Genomic DNA, 20,673 nt, shown 5'->3' on the forward strand with positions numbered 1-20,673 from the left:
GATTTGTTAGGAGTATTTGATTACATAGTTTTCAGTCGTATTTTGCATTGTAAAGAAAAGTTTTTCCGCTGCTTTTATGAATAAAATAAATTTTGGTTTTATCTTATTTGTTTATCCTTACAATGGTGTATATGAAAAATTGATGTGTGTGTACTTCTATTATTAGCAAAATGGATTTGATTCTTAAATTAGGTTATTTGAGTAAGTGTCAAGAATTTACCAAAAGGGGAGAGTCTCTCATCGCCTAAGTTTCAAGTGGATAGGAACTTGGAATCGTGCAACAAGTATTCTATGATGAATGAAAGCTTTCAAATTTGGGAAATTCAGACCAATTCTTTGACAAAGTGTCAAATGAAGGACTAGAAGATCAAATACACTAGGTCGTACGTTGATCAAGTCTACCACAAGAGTGAGAAAGATATTCGTCATGATTTACAAAAGTTTAGTGAATATGGTTATACCTATAAGATTGAGTATAATTTTGAGTTGATTGAAAGAGCATAAAAATAAGAAGAATCAAGTAGGCAGAAAGATAAAAGTTTCTCTAATCTAAGAAGAAGGCAGAGTACCTTTTATTATGTTTTCTGATAAGTCTTAATGATTAACAACCATATCTCAATTGATCCTCTAAATGAGTCTTAGTACCATTTGTATGTCTAAGAAGAGAAATCGAGAATTGTGGGTATGGTTAAATCAAGAAGTCAATTATACTTCGCTCCAATTTCAAGTCTTAGAGTTATACTCCAAGATTGTGAATTGAGTGACAAGTCTTAAGAAGACTTATAACATTCATCAAATGTGGAATTCGGAAAAAGCTTTTCATATTCTTGCACATTTGAAATTGGTAAGTTGTGATGTCTTGGATAAGACAAAGACAAACTAGGACCAATCATGTGAAGTGTTTTGTCTTGATAAAAGCTACACTAACACTTGAATATTTGTTTGTCAAGAAATGTTACTTGACAAGAGAATTTTATATGTCAAAGAGCCAGTGGGAGTCTTAACGGTCATGAAAGATTCCAGGAACAAATCAAGAATAGACCTTATCAATCATCACTAGCACACGACTTAAAGTTTACAACTTCTTGTGTTGACACTAATTTTTTGTTTCTGTGCCATTCCAATTGAGTTAATTATGCATGTGAGTTCTATGAGTTCTCATTTGAACGCATAAGGGGCAAGGCACCTTGTTCAATGGAAAGTACATTGACATGAAGGGGTGGGCTGCTCAATAACCTGGAAGCAATGGTGGGACCCTTGATGGCAAGAAATAAAGAATGAACATGTTCTGACCATAAGCGTTTAGATTTGTCACTAACATTATCTTGTGATTATGGTTATAACAAATTCACATGGATAAGGGCACATACACAATAAAAATTTAAGTGTTACAAGGTTTCTCTCCATCATGAAAATGATTGTGAGGAAACGCATTCACTAAGAGAGATTTTGAAGATAGCATTATGTAATTTGGGTTTCTCAAATTCAACTATGATTGCGGCATCCCTCTTCATAGTTTGAATTGTGGGAAATGGCAAATGGGTCCGCACATTTTAGACTTATTGCTATAAGTTCTAGAATCGTTTAGACACACACATGAGTTATCTAAGAAAAGGTGTATGAGGTTGAGAAGATTAGATAAAGTCTTATCGAAGTGTCTTAGTATTAGAAATATGAACTTAAGAAACTCAATAAGCATTGTTTTCTAGAAGTTCAACTCTTTTCTGAATACATCTCAAAGCTAGTGGGAGCATAAGTGTTATGCTGGTATGAATATAATCATCATGTTAGTGGGAGCATGATAATTATGGTAAGTTATAAATTTGCAAAGTTGCAAGGGTTGAAAAGTTGCTTTGCTATAATTAAGGGAGAGAATATTGTACTTCATTTTGAAATCTAAGAGCTTAGATCGAGAAATTTTAATCAAATTTAGTCAAATATATGAAATGCATTCTCAATTTTCAATTATGATTACGACATCCCTCTTCATAGTTCAAATAATGAGAACGTAACACATAAAATATTATGGCAAAAGATTGATAAAGTATCATATCTTTATGTAAGACATTATGCATCATGTCCCATACGCTTCAGGTATAGGAACAATTGCATATGCTATAACATTTGACCGTTCTAAAAATTTTCCAAACGCAAACGACATTAAGAGGGAAAAGGGAAAAGAACTGGTTTTGACTGAAATAATTAAACAACTATCAAAGGACGATCCAAACTTCGCTGAGGATTGGTTGCTTGTGAGTAGTTGGAAGTATAGTAATGAATGGACCATATTGACATTATTATGAATAGATAAGATTCTAGTTAGAATAAATTGTCATATGGCAAATATGGAAATGTTTCCATAATTAGGAGTTGGAAATTAAGAATTTATGTCTAGATTAGAAAATTTTATGCAAAAGGATGTTTAAAGGAATGTACTTTGAGTGAGAGACATCACATCTATAGAATTGTCTTGTAACAATTTCTGATAGAGTACCTTGTGATTTCATTAGCCGAGTCTTTGTGATTTTTGTGTCGTGACTTCACAAAAGGATCATTGCATAAAATATTATAATTTGACACATTCTAAAAGATGCAAAGAATTTGGTATTCGTACGCTAATTGTAAGGATTGGGGATTATGAAATGAGTTTTGTTGATCTATTTCACAAAGAATGGACCATAGGAAACCAAAGTGTGCATGCTTGGAGCATGGGACAAATGTGGTTATGATTCGAGTTATAAAGTTGATTATATGAAAGATTAAACAATGAATAATGAGTAATCAGTATGGTGATGAAATAAAAGTGTTTTATTTATACTCACAAGTTTGGGGTCATATAGGATTAAGTATTATCATTGTGTTTCTCTTTGCATGTTTTGACTTCCAGAATAACTGGGTTATTTGAACCTCCACAGTCGGTCATACGTTGGAAGTAGGTATGAATGAAGACTATCATGAATTGGTTTGTAGATTGTCTAAAATATATTAGACATAGCAAAGGTTTGCTGCAACGTTCATGAGTGCTTATGAATATGATATTGAGCATTCGATTAAACCCATGCTTACTTATATTGCCTCATGAATTTTGTCACGAGCGATTGGTGAGATGATAATATATTGTATTCTTGGAACCAAGATATGTGAGTTGTATCTTGCGAATCGGTTGCACATTGATAATATGTAAACGCACCAGTAACTTGGTGTTATAAAACTTATTGTTGTGTGTGATTTGGTGAGTGAGTGCAAGCAAGCATTGAGTCGAAGTTTATCCGTTCCTTTTACCCAAAGTGGGATAAAAGTGATATCTGTGGGCCCCTTGATGATTTAGTGATGACAAACGTAAATGCTCGGCTGGGCTACGGCTAATTTGATTTGTTCAATTGGCCAGTTGTTGTAAATCGGAAATTCGGAAACAACACATAGACTAAGAGAATGATTTCAAGTCGATACGGTATCTACAATGGAGGAATATATGATCCCTTATCTAAAGGACATGTTACCGATAAGATCAGAGTTCAACAACGTCTTTGAGAGCTACGATTGCTAATCGAGCTGTACTTGCATTTGTGGTTACTAGACGTATCCAAGTGGGAGACTGTTGGATTAGTGTCTAAGCCAGTAACCATATTTGGTAAGTACATGACCCGGTTGTGCATGGTCCTTTTAGGTTGCCTTCACCAAAGCAACTTGACTGGAGAAATAAATATAGAGAAAGAGGTTATTGTAATTTATTAATATATTATAAGACTAATATATTAAAGAAGAAATCATATTTTTTTAATTAATATTGGTCAATAATTAATTAGGAATTAATTTTGTGATCAAGTGTAATTAATTAAACTAGAGGGGCTGAATTGTAATTATGTGATAGATGCAAAGTAGGGCAATGGTTAACCTAGACATAGGTTGGATGAATTCAAGGGATAAGGAATCCTTAAATCGTCCAAGGATAAGGACTTTCAAGGCTTATCTTTTGGTTACTTGGTGGGCAAGCAACTAGATAAGGATAAGGACTGAAACCCTAATCTCTACCCTATATAAAGACCCATAAGGCCATAGAAATCGTCCACACTTGATCCCTAGGGTTTCTAGAGCCGATTTCTACCTCTTCTCTTCTCTCTCTCTCTATTGCCTCTCCAATTGCTTGTGGTGTCTGTGAGCCATTAGAGGTACTACACTTGTGGTACTTGCTTTCAAGATTGGGTTTGAAGATTTGAGTTGTTATTACAATATAACAACAAGAGGTATGTGATCTAACTTTCTACATGAATTTTGAATATACTGGGAGCATGCTAGGGTTCTTCATGTGTTCATAATGTTGTGTATCTAATAGTGAAAACATAGATCCAAATCTAGGGTTGCATGCACACATAGGATTGTTTGTTCAAAACCCATCAGAAAACACAAGGGATTTCGATCCTAGCATGACCGAAATAAACTTGAATGCCCATCATTAGGGAGATTTCGGTTTTAGTGGAAAACCCAAAACCGAAAACCAGTTGCTTCCTAGATTCCTAAAACCGAAAACTCTAACGCGGGGTAATATTTATGGTTTTAACTTAACCTTTTGACTTATGTTGACTTATTTAAACTTAAATCAACATAGGTTTCAATACATCTATATATATATATATATATATATATATATATATATATATATAACTTATATAATAATTCCCTCATGGCTATAGGTGATACAATGCAACAAAGTTACAATGTGGTTTTACTTATACGTGACACATCTTTTGACTTGGCTTGTCGCCAAGTTTGCCAGTTGTCACATCATCCCCTCGTTAGTGGGAATTTCATCCCGAAATTTGAACTTTGAGTGGGAATTCAAGTACTTGGGAATAGATGTGGGTATTTTTGTTTTATCTGGTCTTCTCATTCCCATGTGAATTCAGGTCCTCGTTTGGCATTCCATCGGACCTTCACTATGGGTATGCGGATTTGCTTCGTTTTTTTCATTTCTCTATCCATGATTTCTAATGTCTCTTTTATGAAGTTGAGGATCTCATTTATCTCAATTTCGTCAAGTAGGATAACAAGAGTCTCGTCTGATAGACATTTCTTTAGATTGGATACGTGGAAAGTGGGATGTACGTTACTGAGTTCCTGTCGGATAGACACTTCTTTCACTCTGCCCGTCGGTATGTGGGTGGTAGGCCTTACTCATGTCCAACCTAGTTCCCAGAGATTTTTGTGGTGATTGCCAGAATCGTGAGGTGAATCTACTATCTCTGTCGGAGATAATGGATATTGGCACTCCATGTAGTCGTACGATCTCTTTAATGCTTGTTCTGGTCAGTTTCTCCATCTTGTTCGTCTCCTTTATTGGTAGGAAGTGTGTGGATTTGGTTAACTTGTGAACGATTACTCAGACGGTGTCAAGTCCACCCATTGTCTTGGGTAAGTTGGTTATTAAGTCCATGGTCATCCGTTCCCACTTCTACTTGGGTATTTCTGGTTGATATCGCAAACCCAAGGGCTTTTGGTATTCTACCTTTACCTTGGCGCAAGTCAGGCACTTGCCCATATAGGTAGCGATTTTGGAATTCATGTTTAGCCTCCAATAAAGTTTCTTGAGGTCCAGGTACATCTTGTGTGAACTAGAGTGAATGGAGTATCGAGTTTTGTGAGCCTCGTTCATGACAACATCTCTCAATCCACCGAACTTCGATGTCCAGATTCGATTCATGAGATAACAAACTCCGTCGCTCTTGACTTCTCGATTTTTATCCATCCCTCTTAAGTAGTCACCTATGACATTTTCGAGTTGCAAAGCTTCCAGATGAGCCTCTTTGATCTACGTGGATAGGTGAGAATGGATAGTCATGGTTAATGACTTTACTCGGCGGCCCAAGTTTTCCTTTTGGATAAGCGTATCTGCTACCACATTGAATTTTCTGGGATGGTAACAAATTTCGCATTCGTAGTGGTTTAGTAGCTCTACCCACCGTCTTTGCCTCATGTTGAGCTCTTTTTGGTTAAGGATGTGTTGGAGGCTTTTATGGTCCGTGAAGATTGTGCACTTCGTACCATAAAGGTAGTGTCTGCAGATCTTCAGGGCATATACTACTACTCCTATCGAGGTCATGTGTTGTGTAGTTGATTTCGTGTGTCTTTAGCTACCTTGAGGTGTAGGAAATGACCTTCCCTCGTTGTATAAGTACACAACCTAGCCCTTGTTTGGACGCATCGCAATAGACCACAAAATCTTTTGTTCCTTATGGAAGAGACAGGATCGGTGCACTGCATAGGGCTTGCTTTAGCGTTTGGAATGCAGAACCTTGCTTCTACCCCCACTTAAAGGTCACACCCTTTTGAGTCAAGGTGGTGAGGGGTTTAGCGATCTTGGAGAAGTTTTGTATGAACCTTCGGTAGTAACCGGCAAGGCCTAGGAATTGACGGATTCCTATAGGTTTTCTTGGGGCTGCCCAGCTTTCAATTGCCTTGATCTTGGAGGAATCCACATGTATTCCTTCCTGGTTGACCACGTGACTGAGGAAGTCCACTTTCCTTATCTAGAACTCACATTTCGAGAACTTCGCATATAAGTTCTCCATCCTTAATGTCTCTAATACTTGTCGAAGGTGCTGACTATGATCTTCTTCACTTCGCGAATACACTAGGATGTCATCGATGAATACAATCATGACATTATCTAAGTAAGGTTGGCATACGTAGTTCATTAGGTCCATGAACACCGTGGGTGCATTTGTTAATCCGAAGGGAATAACTACAAATTCGTAGTGTCCATAGCGAGTTCTGAATGCAGTTTTTGGAATATCTTCCTCCTGGACTCGTACTTAGTGGTACCCCGACCTCAGATCGATTTTTAAGAAATAGCTTGCTCTCTAAAGTTGGTTGAATAGATCGTCAATTCGGGGTAGGGGATATCGGTTTTTGATGGTAAGCTTATTCAACTCCTGGTAGTCGATGCACATTCGGAATGATTCATCATTCTTCTTTAAAAACAGGATCAGGGCTTCCCAAGGCAAGAAGCTTGGTATAAGGAATCATTTGGTTAGTAATTCGTTTAGCTGGCTGGACAACTCCTGCATTTCTGCTGTTGCTAGACGGTATGGGGATTTGGCTACAGGGATGGCTCCAGTAATTAAGTCGATTTGGAATTCGACTTGTCGTGCAAGCGGTACTCCTGGGAGATCCTTTGGGAATACATCAGGAAAATTACAGACCTCCGGAATGTCTTTGATGTCTTTTACTTCTTGTTTGTTATCCACCACATGAGCTAGAAAGGCGTGGTATTCCTTGCGTAGATACTTTTGGACTCTGACGCAAGAGAAGATTTGAAGTTTTGCGTTGGGTTTGTCGCCATACTTTCGGACTTTTAGACTTTGAAGCAAGAGATAATCTTTTGGTTTAAGAGTTCTCAAACTCTTCTGCATATGTTTACCTTATTTATCAATCACATACTCAACGCTAACATAATTGATGCATCCATTAAATAGGTGGACACAAAAATCATATTGGGTGCTTTTATTCGTTTTGCACGGGTTGCACACAGCAACCATATACCATTGGTTTTACATTTTGTCAACCACATGAGCTATCTATTAGCCTATCTTATTTTAGTGTGGATTGTATTCTATTTTAGGCATTGATCCCTTTGTTTTTGTATAAATATACTCTTAATATTCAAAGAGAAGGCAAGCATTATTTCACTCTGTATTGTGGTATTAGAGCCCTAATACATCTTAAACCCTATTCTTTTCTTACCTACGACACATATTTTGTAATCGTTGCCTTCCTCTTCTTCAACATCAGTCAATGCCAGGATCTAAAGATTCTTCCTCTTCAAAATCATCTCCATCTTTCTACCGTGCTTTTGGTGTTAATAACATCAAAAATTCCATACCTATTATCCTCGATCGAACTGATGGAAATTATCCATCATGGATGGAGTTGTTCAATATCCATGCTTGTGCATATAATGTTCTCGATCACATCAATCCACAAGCCAAACGACCTGCTAACGTTGATGATTCTACATGGCTGCGACTAGATGCCATTGTCAAACAATGGATTTTCGCCACAATCTCACCTGATCTTAGACAAACGATCCTGAAACTGGGTGCCTCTGCCCTTGAACTCTGGAATCGTCTTGAAGAAATTTTTCAAGACAATAAAGCCACTCGAGCAGTGTATTTAGAAGAGCATTTCAACACCACACGTTCTGACTCTTTCTCTAATCTTACTGATTCCTCTCACCTCAAGAATCTCGCTGATCAACTTGCTAATGTGGGTAACCCTATCTCTGAAACTAAAATGGTGTTACAACTTATCGCAGGTTTGACTAAAGGTGATTATGATACTATAGCAACCCTCATTCAACAAACCGAACCTCTACCCAGCTTCAACAAAGCCTACTCTCAGTTAATTCTTGAAGAAACTCGCCACAACAATCAGTCTTCTCACACACCGCAGGCCCTAATCACCAGCTCTGCTGCTCCAGTGTCAGCTTCATCTTCTCATACCAACCACCAGCCTTTTAACTTCAATAATGGCAGCAACCCAACTCATGGTGGTAGCAGGGGACGCAACCGTGGCGGTAGTCAGCGAGGAGGTAGAAGTCAGCAAGGAGGAAGAGGAAGGGGGCGTGGACGATTCAATGGGCCTCCATCTCACAATTACGGGTCCAACTCTTACCCTTGGTATAACATATATACTTACCCTACTTCTTCATGGGCCATCCCACCTTGCCCTTATCCTACTACGGCCTAACACCCTTCTCAATTGGGTCTTCTTGGCCCATCACCTACATCTCAGATTCGTCCCCAGCATCCTACTACCCCCAAGCTCATTACACAGATGAGCATGGTACACCAATGACCCCAGCTCAACTTGAAACCACTTTCAACACCATGTATCTTTGCCAACGAGATAAATCTTGGTATATGGACACTGGGTTGACTTCTCATCTCACCAACAACTCAGGTAATCTTTCCCATTATATCTCTTTGAGTAATCCGCATTCTATTTTAGTTGGTAATGGCACAAATATTCCTAGCACTGGTCAAGGTTCCACCATCCTCTCTTTCCCTAATCGTTCTTACTCTCTCCATAATGTTTTCCATGTTCCCCAAATTATTAAAAATTTGGTTTCCGTAAGAAAATTTACTCGGGATAATTGGGTTTCCATAGAATTTGACCATTTCGGTTTATTTTTTTGTGAAGGATTTTATCACGAAGAAGGTTCTTACGAGGCACAATAGTACCGGTGATCTTTATCCCTTCACTCTCGCCAACATCAACTACGAGTCTTCTTCTTTTTCTCTTCATGTTGTTTCTTCTTCAATTTAGCACAACCGCTTTAGTCATCCCGGGAATTCTGTTTCAATTTTCTTAGGACTAGTTTTCCAGATTCTAGTGTTAAATTTGATTACTCTTGTAATGCTTGTTCTTTAGGAAAACATTGTCGTTTACCTTTCTCTCCATCTCAAACTTTTACTTTTGCTCCGTTTGATATAATACATGCTGATTTATGGACATTTCCTATTGCTTCTAAACTTGGTCATAAATATTATTTAGTGTTGCTTGATGATTTCTCTCATTTTACATGGACGTATCCCTTACAATCAAAATCTCAAGTCTTCTCAATTTATCAACAGTTTCACACGTTTATTCAAACCCAGTTTCATAAAACCATCAAAAACCTTCAATGTGACAATGGTAGAGAATTCAATAACTATATGTTTACTCAGTTTTTCATTAAAACTGGTACTCAATTTTGGTTCACTTGTCCTTATACCTCGCCTCAAAATGGCAAGGCTGAACGAATCATTCGCACAATTAATAACATGATTCGAACAAATCTTCTTCAAGCTTCTCTACCTCCCTCCTTTTGGCACCATGCTCTCTCTGTTGCCACATACCTAATCAACATCTTACCTTCTACTGCGATAAAAAACAAAACACCTATAGAAATTCTTTACTTACGCAAGCCCACATACTCTCATCTTCGTACTTTTGGGTGTCTTTGTTATCCTAATATTTCCTCTGCTACACCAAACAAATTAACCCCAAGATCGATACCCTCTATCCTCCTTGGGTATCCACCTAATCACCGTGGTTACCTATGTGATACACTCTCCGATAACAAACGTATAATTTCACGCCATGTCACCTTCAATGAACAAACCTTCCCTTATCAAAATCGATCTTCTTATCCTCCTTCTTCGTATGACTTTCTAAATGATATACCATCTTCTCCCTATTTATACTATCATTCTCAACAACCTCCTACCACTAGTACCAACCACAATACTAGTGCCAATGTTCATCCCTCTCAATCCTTACCGACCATCCCTCGTGGACCTCCATCTCTTCCACCACCACCACCTCCACCTCCAACACCACCACCACCACCACCACCACCAACTCGTGTCCCTCCTATGCATACACGATCTCAAAGTGGGATTCGTAAACCAAATCCCAAATATGCCCTTCACTCTAGTTCTATTTCTCCTATTCCTATTTCTCCAAAGGCAGCCCTACTTGAACAAAATTGGAATTGTGCTATGACCAATGAATTTAATGCTTTACTTAAACAAAATACATGGGATTTGGTTCCTCGTCCACATGACAATGTAATTGGTTGCCATTGGATTTTTCAACATAAATTTAATTCTGATGGGTCTCTTGAGCGATACAAAGCTTGTTTGGTTGTTAATGGTAAATCACAAGAAGTTGGTGTGGACTATGGCGAAACGTTTAGTCCTGTTGTCAAACCTGCAACAATCCGGACTGTTCTTAGTCTTGCGTTGAGTCGTCACTGGCCTATTCACCAACTTGACGTCAAAAACGCTTTTCTCCATGGGAATCTCAAGGAAATAGTCTACATTCACCAACCTCTAGGTTTTGCGGATCCAAGTTTTGCCGGATATGTTTGTAAGTTACGCAAGATATGGGTTGAAGCAAGCTCCACGAGCTTGGTATCAACGATTTGCTCGCTACTTGCTTAGTATTGGTTTAGTTTGTAGTAAGAGTGACAACTCTTTGTTTATCTTTCGGAAAAATAATGAATATGCTTATCTACTTGTCTATGTCGATGACATAGTTCTTACAGAGTCTTCAAATCAGCTCAAGGCGCAAATCATATCTTCCCTAAAATCTGAGTTTCACATGAATGACCTCGGTAAACTCACTTACTTCTTGGGTATTTCGGTTAGCTACTCTAAAGGCGGTATGTTTCTTTCACAACAAAAATACGCATGTGAAATTCTCAAGAGGGCTACCGTGGAAAACTGTAAACCGGTAGCTACACCCACAGACACTAACTCTAAGCTCAGTTCTTCAGTTGGTGATCTTATCGCCGATCCTAATGCATATCGCCAGTTAGTCGGTGCTCTACAGTATCTAACTTTTACCAGACCCGACATCGCCTATGTTGTTCAACAAATATGTCTCTTCATGCATGCACCACGAGAACCCCACTTAAATGCTTTAAAACGCATTCTCTGTTATTTAAAAGGTAGTCTTCACCTCGGCTTGCATCTATATTCTAGCAAGCCATCTCAGCTTATTGCATATACATATGCTGATTGGGGTGGTTGTCCCAACACACATCGTTTGACATCAGGATATTGTGTGTTCCTAGGCGATAATTTGATTTCATGGTCCACTAAACGACAACTGACTCTGTCCCGCTCAAGTGTTGAAGCTGAATATCGTGGGGTGGCTAATGTTGTTGCCGAGGCTTATTGGTTGCGTAATCTTCTTCTTGAGCTTCAAACTCCTCTCAAGACTGCTACTTTGGTTTATTGTGATAACGTCTATGCTATCTACTTATCCGGTAATCCAGTACAACACCAACGCACGAAACATATTGAAATGGACATTCACTTCGTCCGGGAAAAAGTTACCCTTGGTCACGTTCGTTTTCTACATATCCCTTCCGCCTATCAGTATGCAGATATTTTCACCAAATGATTGCCTCGTCCTCTTTTCTTGGACTTCAGATGCAGTTTAAGCATACGTCCTCCTCCTGCTCCAACTGATGGGGGCTATTAGCCGATGTTATTTTAGTGTGGATTGTATTCTATTTTAAGCATTGATCCCTTTGTTTTTGTATAAATATACTCTTAATATTCAAAGAGAAGGCAAGCATTATTTCACTCTCTATTACTATTAATTTTGGAATCTTTGGTTCCCCATATTTACAATTTTATTTACAATTTTCCAAGTCAACTTTGAACGTACATCTATCGAACATCACTTTAGTTATAATCATCATACCTTTCTTAACTTATATCGAGATTCATATCACCGTTTACATATTTCATATCATGTCTCTACTTCATGTGATGGTATATATATATCTTCAACTTTCTCAACGAGGACTTATCTTATGTCCTTAAGCTCTAAGTCATGAGTTGCTATATGTCGATATGTCATCCCTAGGACTCGTGGTCCTCGTCATAATCCTACCTACTTTTAGGTAGCTCATAAATCAGATATTTCTTTTAAAAAATGACATGATCAACGCAAGATATTTACACCACCAATAATTAAAACATGAATCTTGCATGAAAGGCAGATATTTTGATACATAAAAACGTCTATTAAACAATGCTATTATCGTAATCAAGACCCCAGTTCTTCCAGCTGTAGCATTTTGTGAATCATAACATCCCAAGTTCTTTCATACTCTTATACTATTCTGTATTTAGATCCCTCATCCAAATGGGTCCCACATCTATAAACCGAAATCAACAACAACCGTCCATCTCTTCCAATCTCACGTCTCCTTCCTCCTATTGCAAAACACCCATGTACTTTTACCCATATAAAATAAACTTATCATACATCATAAAAAATCATCCAAACCTTCTGCAACTAATTATATTATATTAATATAGTTTCTGGAGGATTCTTCGAAACTAACATCAGCATGTGTCGTGGGTGATGAACTGCCTCCTAATTTTATCATCCATCCTTTTCATCCAGGCTTTCGTCTTTTCTTGATTCAAGGTGAAGAACTTACCCTTTTTGGAGTGTTGAGTAAAATTTTGATCTGGGTTTGGAAGTATGGGTGGCAATGGAGCAAAAAGTAGTGATTTTTATGAAGTTTTGGGGTTGAAGAAGGAATGCACTGAAACAGAGCTCAAGAATGCTTACAAGAAGCTTGCTCTGGTAAGAATTCTTTACTCCTGTCTTTTCTTGATTTTGAATGAAACTATTTACAATTCAACATGTCTTAGAAATGGCATCCTGATCGGTGCTCGGCGGCCGGAAACACCAGATACGTGGAGGAGGCGAAGAAGAAGTTTCAGGCGATACAAGAAGCTTATTCTGGTAAACTCTTCTATTAACCACACTGAATCTTGAAATTTGTATTTTGGTGAGTGTTTATAGCAACTTTATGAGATCAAACAATACTATGTTCTTAAAAGTCGATAAAGATTTGAACTTTTTATTACAGGGTTCACAATTTGCTAACTTGATTCCTCTGTTTTCTGTTTCTTAGTACTCTCCGATGTGGATAAAAGATTTATGTACGACGTAGGAGTTTACGATAGCGACGATGACGAAAATGTAAGTTCTTTTCTTTTTCCTTTTGATTATTAGTTTTGTTATACAAATTCGTATAATGGATTATGAGATTTAAAACTTGAAAGAAGCAAGAATCTTTTGAGCTCAGATTTTTCTTGAGCATCGAGGTTTGACATGGTCCACCTTAAAAACGAAGAGGAAGATGAAGCATGATCTGGGCCACCATTTAAGGGCTTTGGATCTCAAGAAATTAAATATTCATCTTTCCAGTAATTATAACTCACTTTTGATCTAAAAATAGTCAAAAACATTGTACTTTCCAGATTCATATTTTTAGTTTTTTACCACTATGTTTGTTGTAGTAGCTTGATAGCTGAAGAAAAAAAAAACCTAGGAGAATAACCATTCTTAAACATCAAACATAAAATGTAAGTCGTTTTATATTCAAAAGTGATATATACACTTTCTTGAAACCAGGAAATAACGCATGATCATAATTCATGAATTAAGAATTAAAAAAAAAAAAAAAAATCTTTTCTTTGTTACTATTTTTTGTATGTGAAGTGTTAATCTTTATTATGAATGATATTGGAAGCAGGGTATGGCTGATTTTATGAGGGAAATGGCTGTGATGATGAGTCAAAATAAACCCAATGTAAGCCATTAATTCTCTATTCAAGTAGGCTCACAAAATATTTTTTTCATGAGGATGTAGGCCCTTTTAAACGTACATAGGGCAGGTATCAACTTGGTTTTGTCTGCTAATACTCTGTGGGGTTCTTGGTGTAATGTCACTTGTCTTGTTGAGTGTTGACTCATTATCAATAATTCAAAACGTATTTTCCAAAAAAGGAAAACAAAGGTTACCATTTAAAGTATTTTTGAAAAATGCTTATTGTGTGGTTGACAGGAAAATGGAGAGAGTTTTGAAGAACTAAAGGATTTGTTTGATGAGATGTTTGAAAGCGACATCGAATCATTTGATTCGACTTCACATTCATCTTCTTTATTTTCTAGTTGTGGTGAAAGTTCGAGCTCTAGTTCCTCAAACAAACGAGGTTCATCGGCTATGTCAAACATAAAAAATGATGACCCTTCGTTTTTTGATGCTCACATCCAAGGATTTTCTGTAGGGGTTAGTAGTTAGTATGCCAATATCTTTCTTTCTTTATTTATTATTATTATTATTATTATTATTATTATTATTATTATTTTAATTTCTTTTAATGTTGGGTCCCATATAGCTAAGCAAAGTCTCATTTGTCTATGTATATGTTAGGGATGTTTTAAAATGAGAAAATCTAGCACTCCACATACTAAAGCACAAAAGACTTTCCTAGTCTCATTGGTATATATTATCTCATACATGGACATGTTAGTGTCCCACATTAGCTAAAAAGAGTCTCATCTAAGACTCCTTATTTATAACTAATACTTTTGCTTAAAGTGTGTATTTTTTGATAATGTTTTTTCGTGTGGATTTAATGGTTTTTAGACGGGTAGAAGATATGATGAGAGGAGCAGCAGCAGGAGAAAAGGAAGGCATGATTAATGCTTTCACCCAAAATAAGATTTCTTGTGAAATTAGGTTCTCTTAATCACTTCAGAATCCTTTGATTGTCATCAAAATAGTTCTGGTTGTTTTTATGTAGTTATGTTTTCTTGTATCAAAATCAAGTGGCTTTAAATGTATTGTTTTCTTTTATGCAAAAGTGGGATTTTTCTTGATTAATTTCAATTCTGTGTTTGAGCGTGACCACATGCGCATACGTACATACACATATGTTATAATTGATGATGTCATCAAATAAACTAGTTGAAACAAATATATAATTGCTAATATATATACTTGAAAGGAACACCAAGTTGAAATAAAATAAATTATATTTTTATGGATAAATATCTGCTTGAATTAGGCAGATGGGGGACCATTTACTTTTTGGGTTAATTATTGTCATTATTGGTTGCATTTTCTTTCTTTCTTCTTTATTTATTTTATTGGAAACAAAATATGTGCTTTTTATCATTTTATAATAGCCTACCTCTTTCACCAAGATTTTTATTTCGTGATAGTCATGCATTGTATTCTTGACTTTTTTTTATAAAGAAAGAAAACTATTTTTATTTTGTATTTAACTGAGATATTTAATTAAACATCAAAGACAATAACGGCTTGCTTTGTTTTGTTGCAAAGCTCATTTGCTTTTGGAGTGGTGCGCTTATTGCCTAATGGTTTATAGTTAAAGATATTTGATTTTGCTTTTTTTTTTTTTTTTTGCTATTAAAATGATCATAAATACTAAAGGACTTTTAGTCTAATAGTATCATGTATATCTATGATTGAAGATCCAAATCATGCTTGGAGTGAAAAATATAGTTTGGAGTAGAGTATAGTGTGTGCATGTGTGTAAAAATTAAAATAACCATAAATGATGCAAGATAACAACATTTATCTTAAGTAAAACAAAATGATCAAGCAAACCACACATATTATTAAATGAAAAATAACCATCACATATTATTAATTAAGTCAACTTTTTCTGCCCGTAAATTAAATTGGATAATTGTTACATAGTGGAATTCAAGATTCAAACTCATCGTTGTCTAACTTAAACGAGGTGACAAAATTGGCTGGTTGTTGTTTTTATGGATTTTGACTGTATTTTTTTCCTTTTCATTTTTTGTCATCTTTCATCTCGATTTTTTTTCTTTTTTTTTTAATTTGTTAATTTAAGGGTTTATGAACTCAGGATATACTACGATATCTATGCAAAAGATACTATGATATATTCAGGATATAAAATGGTCATTTTAACAAGGACTTTTAATTTCAAAGTTTATTCTGTTATATATATATATATATATATATATATATATATATATATATATATATATATATATATATATATTGGGATATAAAAACAAGTTGAAGTTTGGCTTGATAGTAAAAGCATTGATTTATAAAACTAAAGGTCTCAAGTTCAAAACTGGTTGCTTACTTGAAGGGCTTCAATTTTTTGGTTTGCTTGGAGCCTCTAATTAATCAAGCCGCCCCTGACCCCACCATTACCTGACCTCTTTTAACGACCTGAAGCTTTTCTCTAATCCTTGTGTCTTCTATCATGGGTGACAACAACCCACTTTTGAACAAGCCTTTCGACATCACCCACATTTGATCGTATGTAAAGTTAACTCTCGACCTCAACAATCTCAACTACGATGCCAGGAGAGAACTCTGTGAATCATGTTGTATGAATTTTGGTGTTCATCTTCATCTCAAAGATGCTCCACCTGACAATCTCTCCGTTCATTAGCTTAATCTTAACAACCTTGTCAAGCTTTAGATCTATGATACAATTCACATATCCCTCATCCAAATGATTATCAAGAATGACATCACCGCTCACAATGTGTGGAAGAGCCATGAAAACTTGTTCTGGGATAACAAAGATTATCGTGCCATGCAACTGGAGAATGTCATTCGATTATTATAAATTAGTGACATGACCGTCAAAGACAATCACATTTCAATATGTAGCATTTCTAGCTATGGATCCTTACTGATCCTTACTGATCCTAACATTTCAATATAATCGTCAAAGACATTCGATTATTAGAAATTAGTGACATGACCATCAAAGACAATCACAATCTCGATCCTTACTGGATACGAACTTGAGATAAGTTCTTTTATTACTACTATGGATCTATGTGTCATATTCTAATGACCTATCATCGTATGTTGCAACGCTTTAGACTTAGGTCTCTTAGAGTCAAACTCCAAAACAAAGTATACCTTCCTTCATGTTCTAATGTGATACAATCACATTTCAATATGTAGCATTTTTAGCTACCAACTTCTTTAACAATCATCGCGATACTTCTACTGATCGCCCTGGGTTAGCTTTCAATTCAATCTTTTGGTTTAAGTTAGATGTTACATCGAACTTGGTTCTCTGAACCACGTAACATACTCATCGTATTCGGACTTAATTTGATATGACCACTAGGGTCAGAATAACAACAATCTTCTTAGTCATTACCAAAATGATGGTAACGACATGCTTGAATAAAACAGACTCATTTATTGGCTTCTTGGTAACCTTGTGACTTTCCCTGATCCAAGCGTGAGTCATGTGCTTCCGGTAGTATATGTATCTACTACCTTTCACACCTACTCATACTCGTCCCAAGCATTGTCTCGCAGTTTTCCAAGTCACCATACAGGAAAAATCAAATAACAGTTTAACACATCAGATAACAAAACGAGGGCTTTATTATTTCTCGAAACTATTACATAGGTGTTCAAGTTCACCCTATACTATGCCTCTAATAGGCTACATCATACGATACTATGGCTACTGCATAACTTGATCTTCAGATATGAAGTCCTCATCCTTGATTCCTCGCATGGTTTTCTGCTTCGTCGAGGATCATGTGAAATGCCCTTGGCCTTGGTGGCGTTTCTGGTCTTGTTGCTTTATTTTTCCTCGAGCAGTCCCTAGAAATATGCCCTTCTTTGTTACATTCATAACTCACCTTCTTGTTTGACGCACACTTGCTGGAGTAATGCCCTGTCTTTCCACATTTGTAGCAAGTCTAATCCTCACCACATTTCCCGAAGTGCTTCTTTTTACACTTTTCGCACCACTTGGTTTCACCTCCTCCTCCTTCTTCAGTCTTTGATAATTTCCCTTCTTTGTTGGATTTTGAAGATCCTTCATGCTTCCTTTTCTCGCTAACTTCAGCTCTCTTCAGACCTTTTTCCATAATCTGGGTCTCAACATTCCTGGTTGCCCAGATGGCAGCTTTCAAAGTGGTTGTTTGCTTAACCATTGGACCAAAGTCTGCTGGTAATCCATGGGCAAACTTGTTAACCTTGGAGAGTTCGGTTGGGAATAGGTAAGGAACAAGCTTCATTTTCTCCGTAAAACTTGCAGCATACTCGATGACACTCATCCTTCCCTTCTCTAGATTCTGGAACTCATTGTTGATCTCCAGAAGATCCTGCTCAAAGCAGTACTGCATTTTTAACTGCACCAGAAAATCTTCCCACAACATCTTGCTCGCTTCTCCTTTGGGCATCGAATCAGCTAGTAGCTTCCACCAACTTAGTACTCCATATTTCAACAGAGGAACCATGAGAGCGGTCTTTTGCCTGTTGCTACACTCGCAACTCTCAAACATCGTCTCCATCTCAGAGATCCAGTTCATGACTTCCACGGGCATCGGGCTTCCAGATAGACTCGGTGGTTTGGACGCCATGAAATCCTTGTATTTGCATCCATATCCGTCATTTCCTCCGTCCTGGTGGTTTTGCCTAACTATCGGTGGGTTAGCTTAACCAACGGTCCCACTGTAGTTTCCCTCCTCAGTCTGCCCTTCGTTCAACTTGGGCTGTTCGATCTGTATGGTCGCTTCCTCTCGATTTTGCTGGAGCAAACGTCTGGTTTCCTCCATTTTGACGATCCAACATCACCTGGATCATTGCTTGCACTCCGGCCATCGTTATTGGCTCAGCATTGGCTACCACAACCGGTATTTGCTCAATCACTGGGGGTTAGTTTCGGTTCCCATTTGTATTCACGTTTCCGCTATGGGTCCTTGCCATCTTGATCTATACACCGAATAAGGTGAATCTAGATCTTTATTTAGAATTGATACATTTATATTCTAGTTCTAATATCGTATTCATACGTTTAAAATCCTAAACACATAAGGTTTCCAGATCAGGTCGGCAACAGACCATAGATCCGATCAAACTGTAGCATAACAAATCATTTAGCACGTAAAAGCAATTTAGGCATCATTCCTAAAATAAGCTAGTGCTCACACCTCACAATCATCGCTTAGCATTCTAAGTTTAAGTTTAGAAACTTCCAACAAATTCCTAGTTCGCTTAAACTAATTCTCTGATACCAACTGTGACATCCCCATTTTTCACGGCCAAAAAAGACCGATTTTGTTTATGTTTTATAAAAATCAGAGTACTTCTTTTAATAAAAATGTTGCAGAATTTGTTCCCAGTAAAATATGATAAATACGTTATCAAAGCATTTCTGAAGAAATGTATTTTTATTCATTTTAAAACATTTGGGATGTCATCGTTAATACAGAAACATAAGCATAAACAGAACTTACATTCATTATCACTAGTGATCTATATCTCCGTAATCTCTCAGTGTAATGTGACTTCATATTAACACCTGTGATATAAATAAACTGAGTGGGTCAGGTTGGGAAACCTGGTGAGTACATTGGGTTTTCAACCCACAATAATATAATTATTATGTTTAAACAATCAAACAATCAACCCAATTACCCATCCCCATTATCTTCTTTAATCTTAAGGATCTACCCTAAGAATCAGCTATTCCTCGTTCATTCATTCCTAAGGAATCGGCACAAAGTCCATCGTTCCTACGGTTTACACAACGGGCACTAAGTCTGCATAGTCGCCAGGGTTTAGGCATCAAGTCTGCATGATCACCAAGGTTTAGGCATCAAGTCTGCATGATCACCAGGGTTTAAGCATCAAGTCTGCATGATCACTAGGGTTTAGGCATCAAGTATGCATGATCACCAGGGTTTAGGTATCAAGTCTGTATGATCACCAGGGTTTAGAGTACACCGGGTGAACACATCGTTCACAACACCTACAGGTTGCGAGCCTGCTAGTGTTCCACTGGACTGTCTAGAATAGTCTGTGGTTGTCATCCATACTCTGCTGAATGACGGGGACATCATTTGGGAAAAAGGCTTCTCACATCGTCCACCTCTCACCCTCACCTCGTGGTCTATAACACCTCTCAACTCATCATGCAACTCATATTCCATCTATTATATCTACCCATGTTTACCCCAACATTATCGTAGATATAAAAAAAACATATACAGTTTAAATCATTTAAAACATGTATAAAATGGTTCATTTAGCATAGACAACAAGTACTCAGATAATATGCACACATAACACGTAATTTATATAAAATACTTCATATCTATGTGTAAGATGAAAGTAACTATGCACTCACTTGAAAAGGTGGTGATTCAGAACTCAGACAACGCTTCACTTTTTGAAAAAAAATAATTTCCTTCGACGAAACCTAGTATTATTACCACTAGAGTTTAGTCTATTATTCACCGAGACTAATTAAT

At 36.9% G+C, this 20,673-nt stretch overlaps 2 protein-coding genes across 2 annotated transcripts; both read left to right on the plus strand.

Moving 5' to 3' along the window:
* The first annotated feature begins 7,791 nt into the window (after window positions 1-7,791).
* Window positions 7,792-8,745, plus strand: LOC145040134 (uncharacterized). Its single transcript, XM_078988109.1, has one exon. The coding sequence runs from the start codon at window positions 7,792-7,794 to the stop codon at window positions 8,743-8,745; it is 954 nt and encodes a 317-aa protein (XP_078844235.1).
* A 4,079-nt stretch (window positions 8,746-12,824) lies between these two features.
* Window positions 12,825-15,268, plus strand: LOC145042790 (Chaperone DnaJ-domain superfamily protein). The gene is made up of 6 exons (XM_078991270.1): window positions 12,825-13,155; window positions 13,224-13,317; window positions 13,490-13,557; window positions 14,114-14,170; window positions 14,426-14,650; window positions 15,011-15,268. Exons 1-6 carry the CDS (start codon window positions 13,051-13,053, stop codon window positions 15,065-15,067), a joined length of 606 nt encoding a protein of 201 aa, XP_078847396.1. The 5' UTR covers window positions 12,825-13,050; the 3' UTR covers window positions 15,068-15,268.
* Window positions 15,269-20,673: the final 5,405 nt, after the last annotated feature.

The sequence above is a fragment of the Lactuca saligna genome, chromosome 4 (assembly GCF_052625555.1).
Source record: "Lactuca saligna cultivar CGN05327 chromosome 4, ASM5262555v1, whole genome shotgun sequence".
Classification (NCBI taxonomy): domain Eukaryota; kingdom Viridiplantae; phylum Streptophyta; class Magnoliopsida; order Asterales; family Asteraceae; genus Lactuca; species Lactuca saligna.

Excerpts from the sequence above, each read along its gene's own strand:
- LOC145040134 (XM_078988109.1), top strand. The coding sequence starts at position 7,792 with ATGCCAGGATCTAAAGATTCTTCCTCTTCAAAATCATCTCCATCTTTC.
- LOC145042790 (XM_078991270.1), top strand. The coding sequence starts at position 13,051 with ATGGGTGGCAATGGAGCAAAAAGTAGTGATTTTTATGAAGTTTTGGGG. Across the intron at positions 13,156-13,223 it reads CTTACAAGAAGCTTGCTCTG|AAATGGCATCCTGATCGGTG; the intron begins GTAAGAATTCTT and ends AACATGTCTTAG. Across the intron at positions 14,651-15,010 it reads TCCAAGGATTTTCTGTAGGG|ACGGGTAGAAGATATGATGA; the intron begins GTTAGTAGTTAG and ends AATGGTTTTTAG.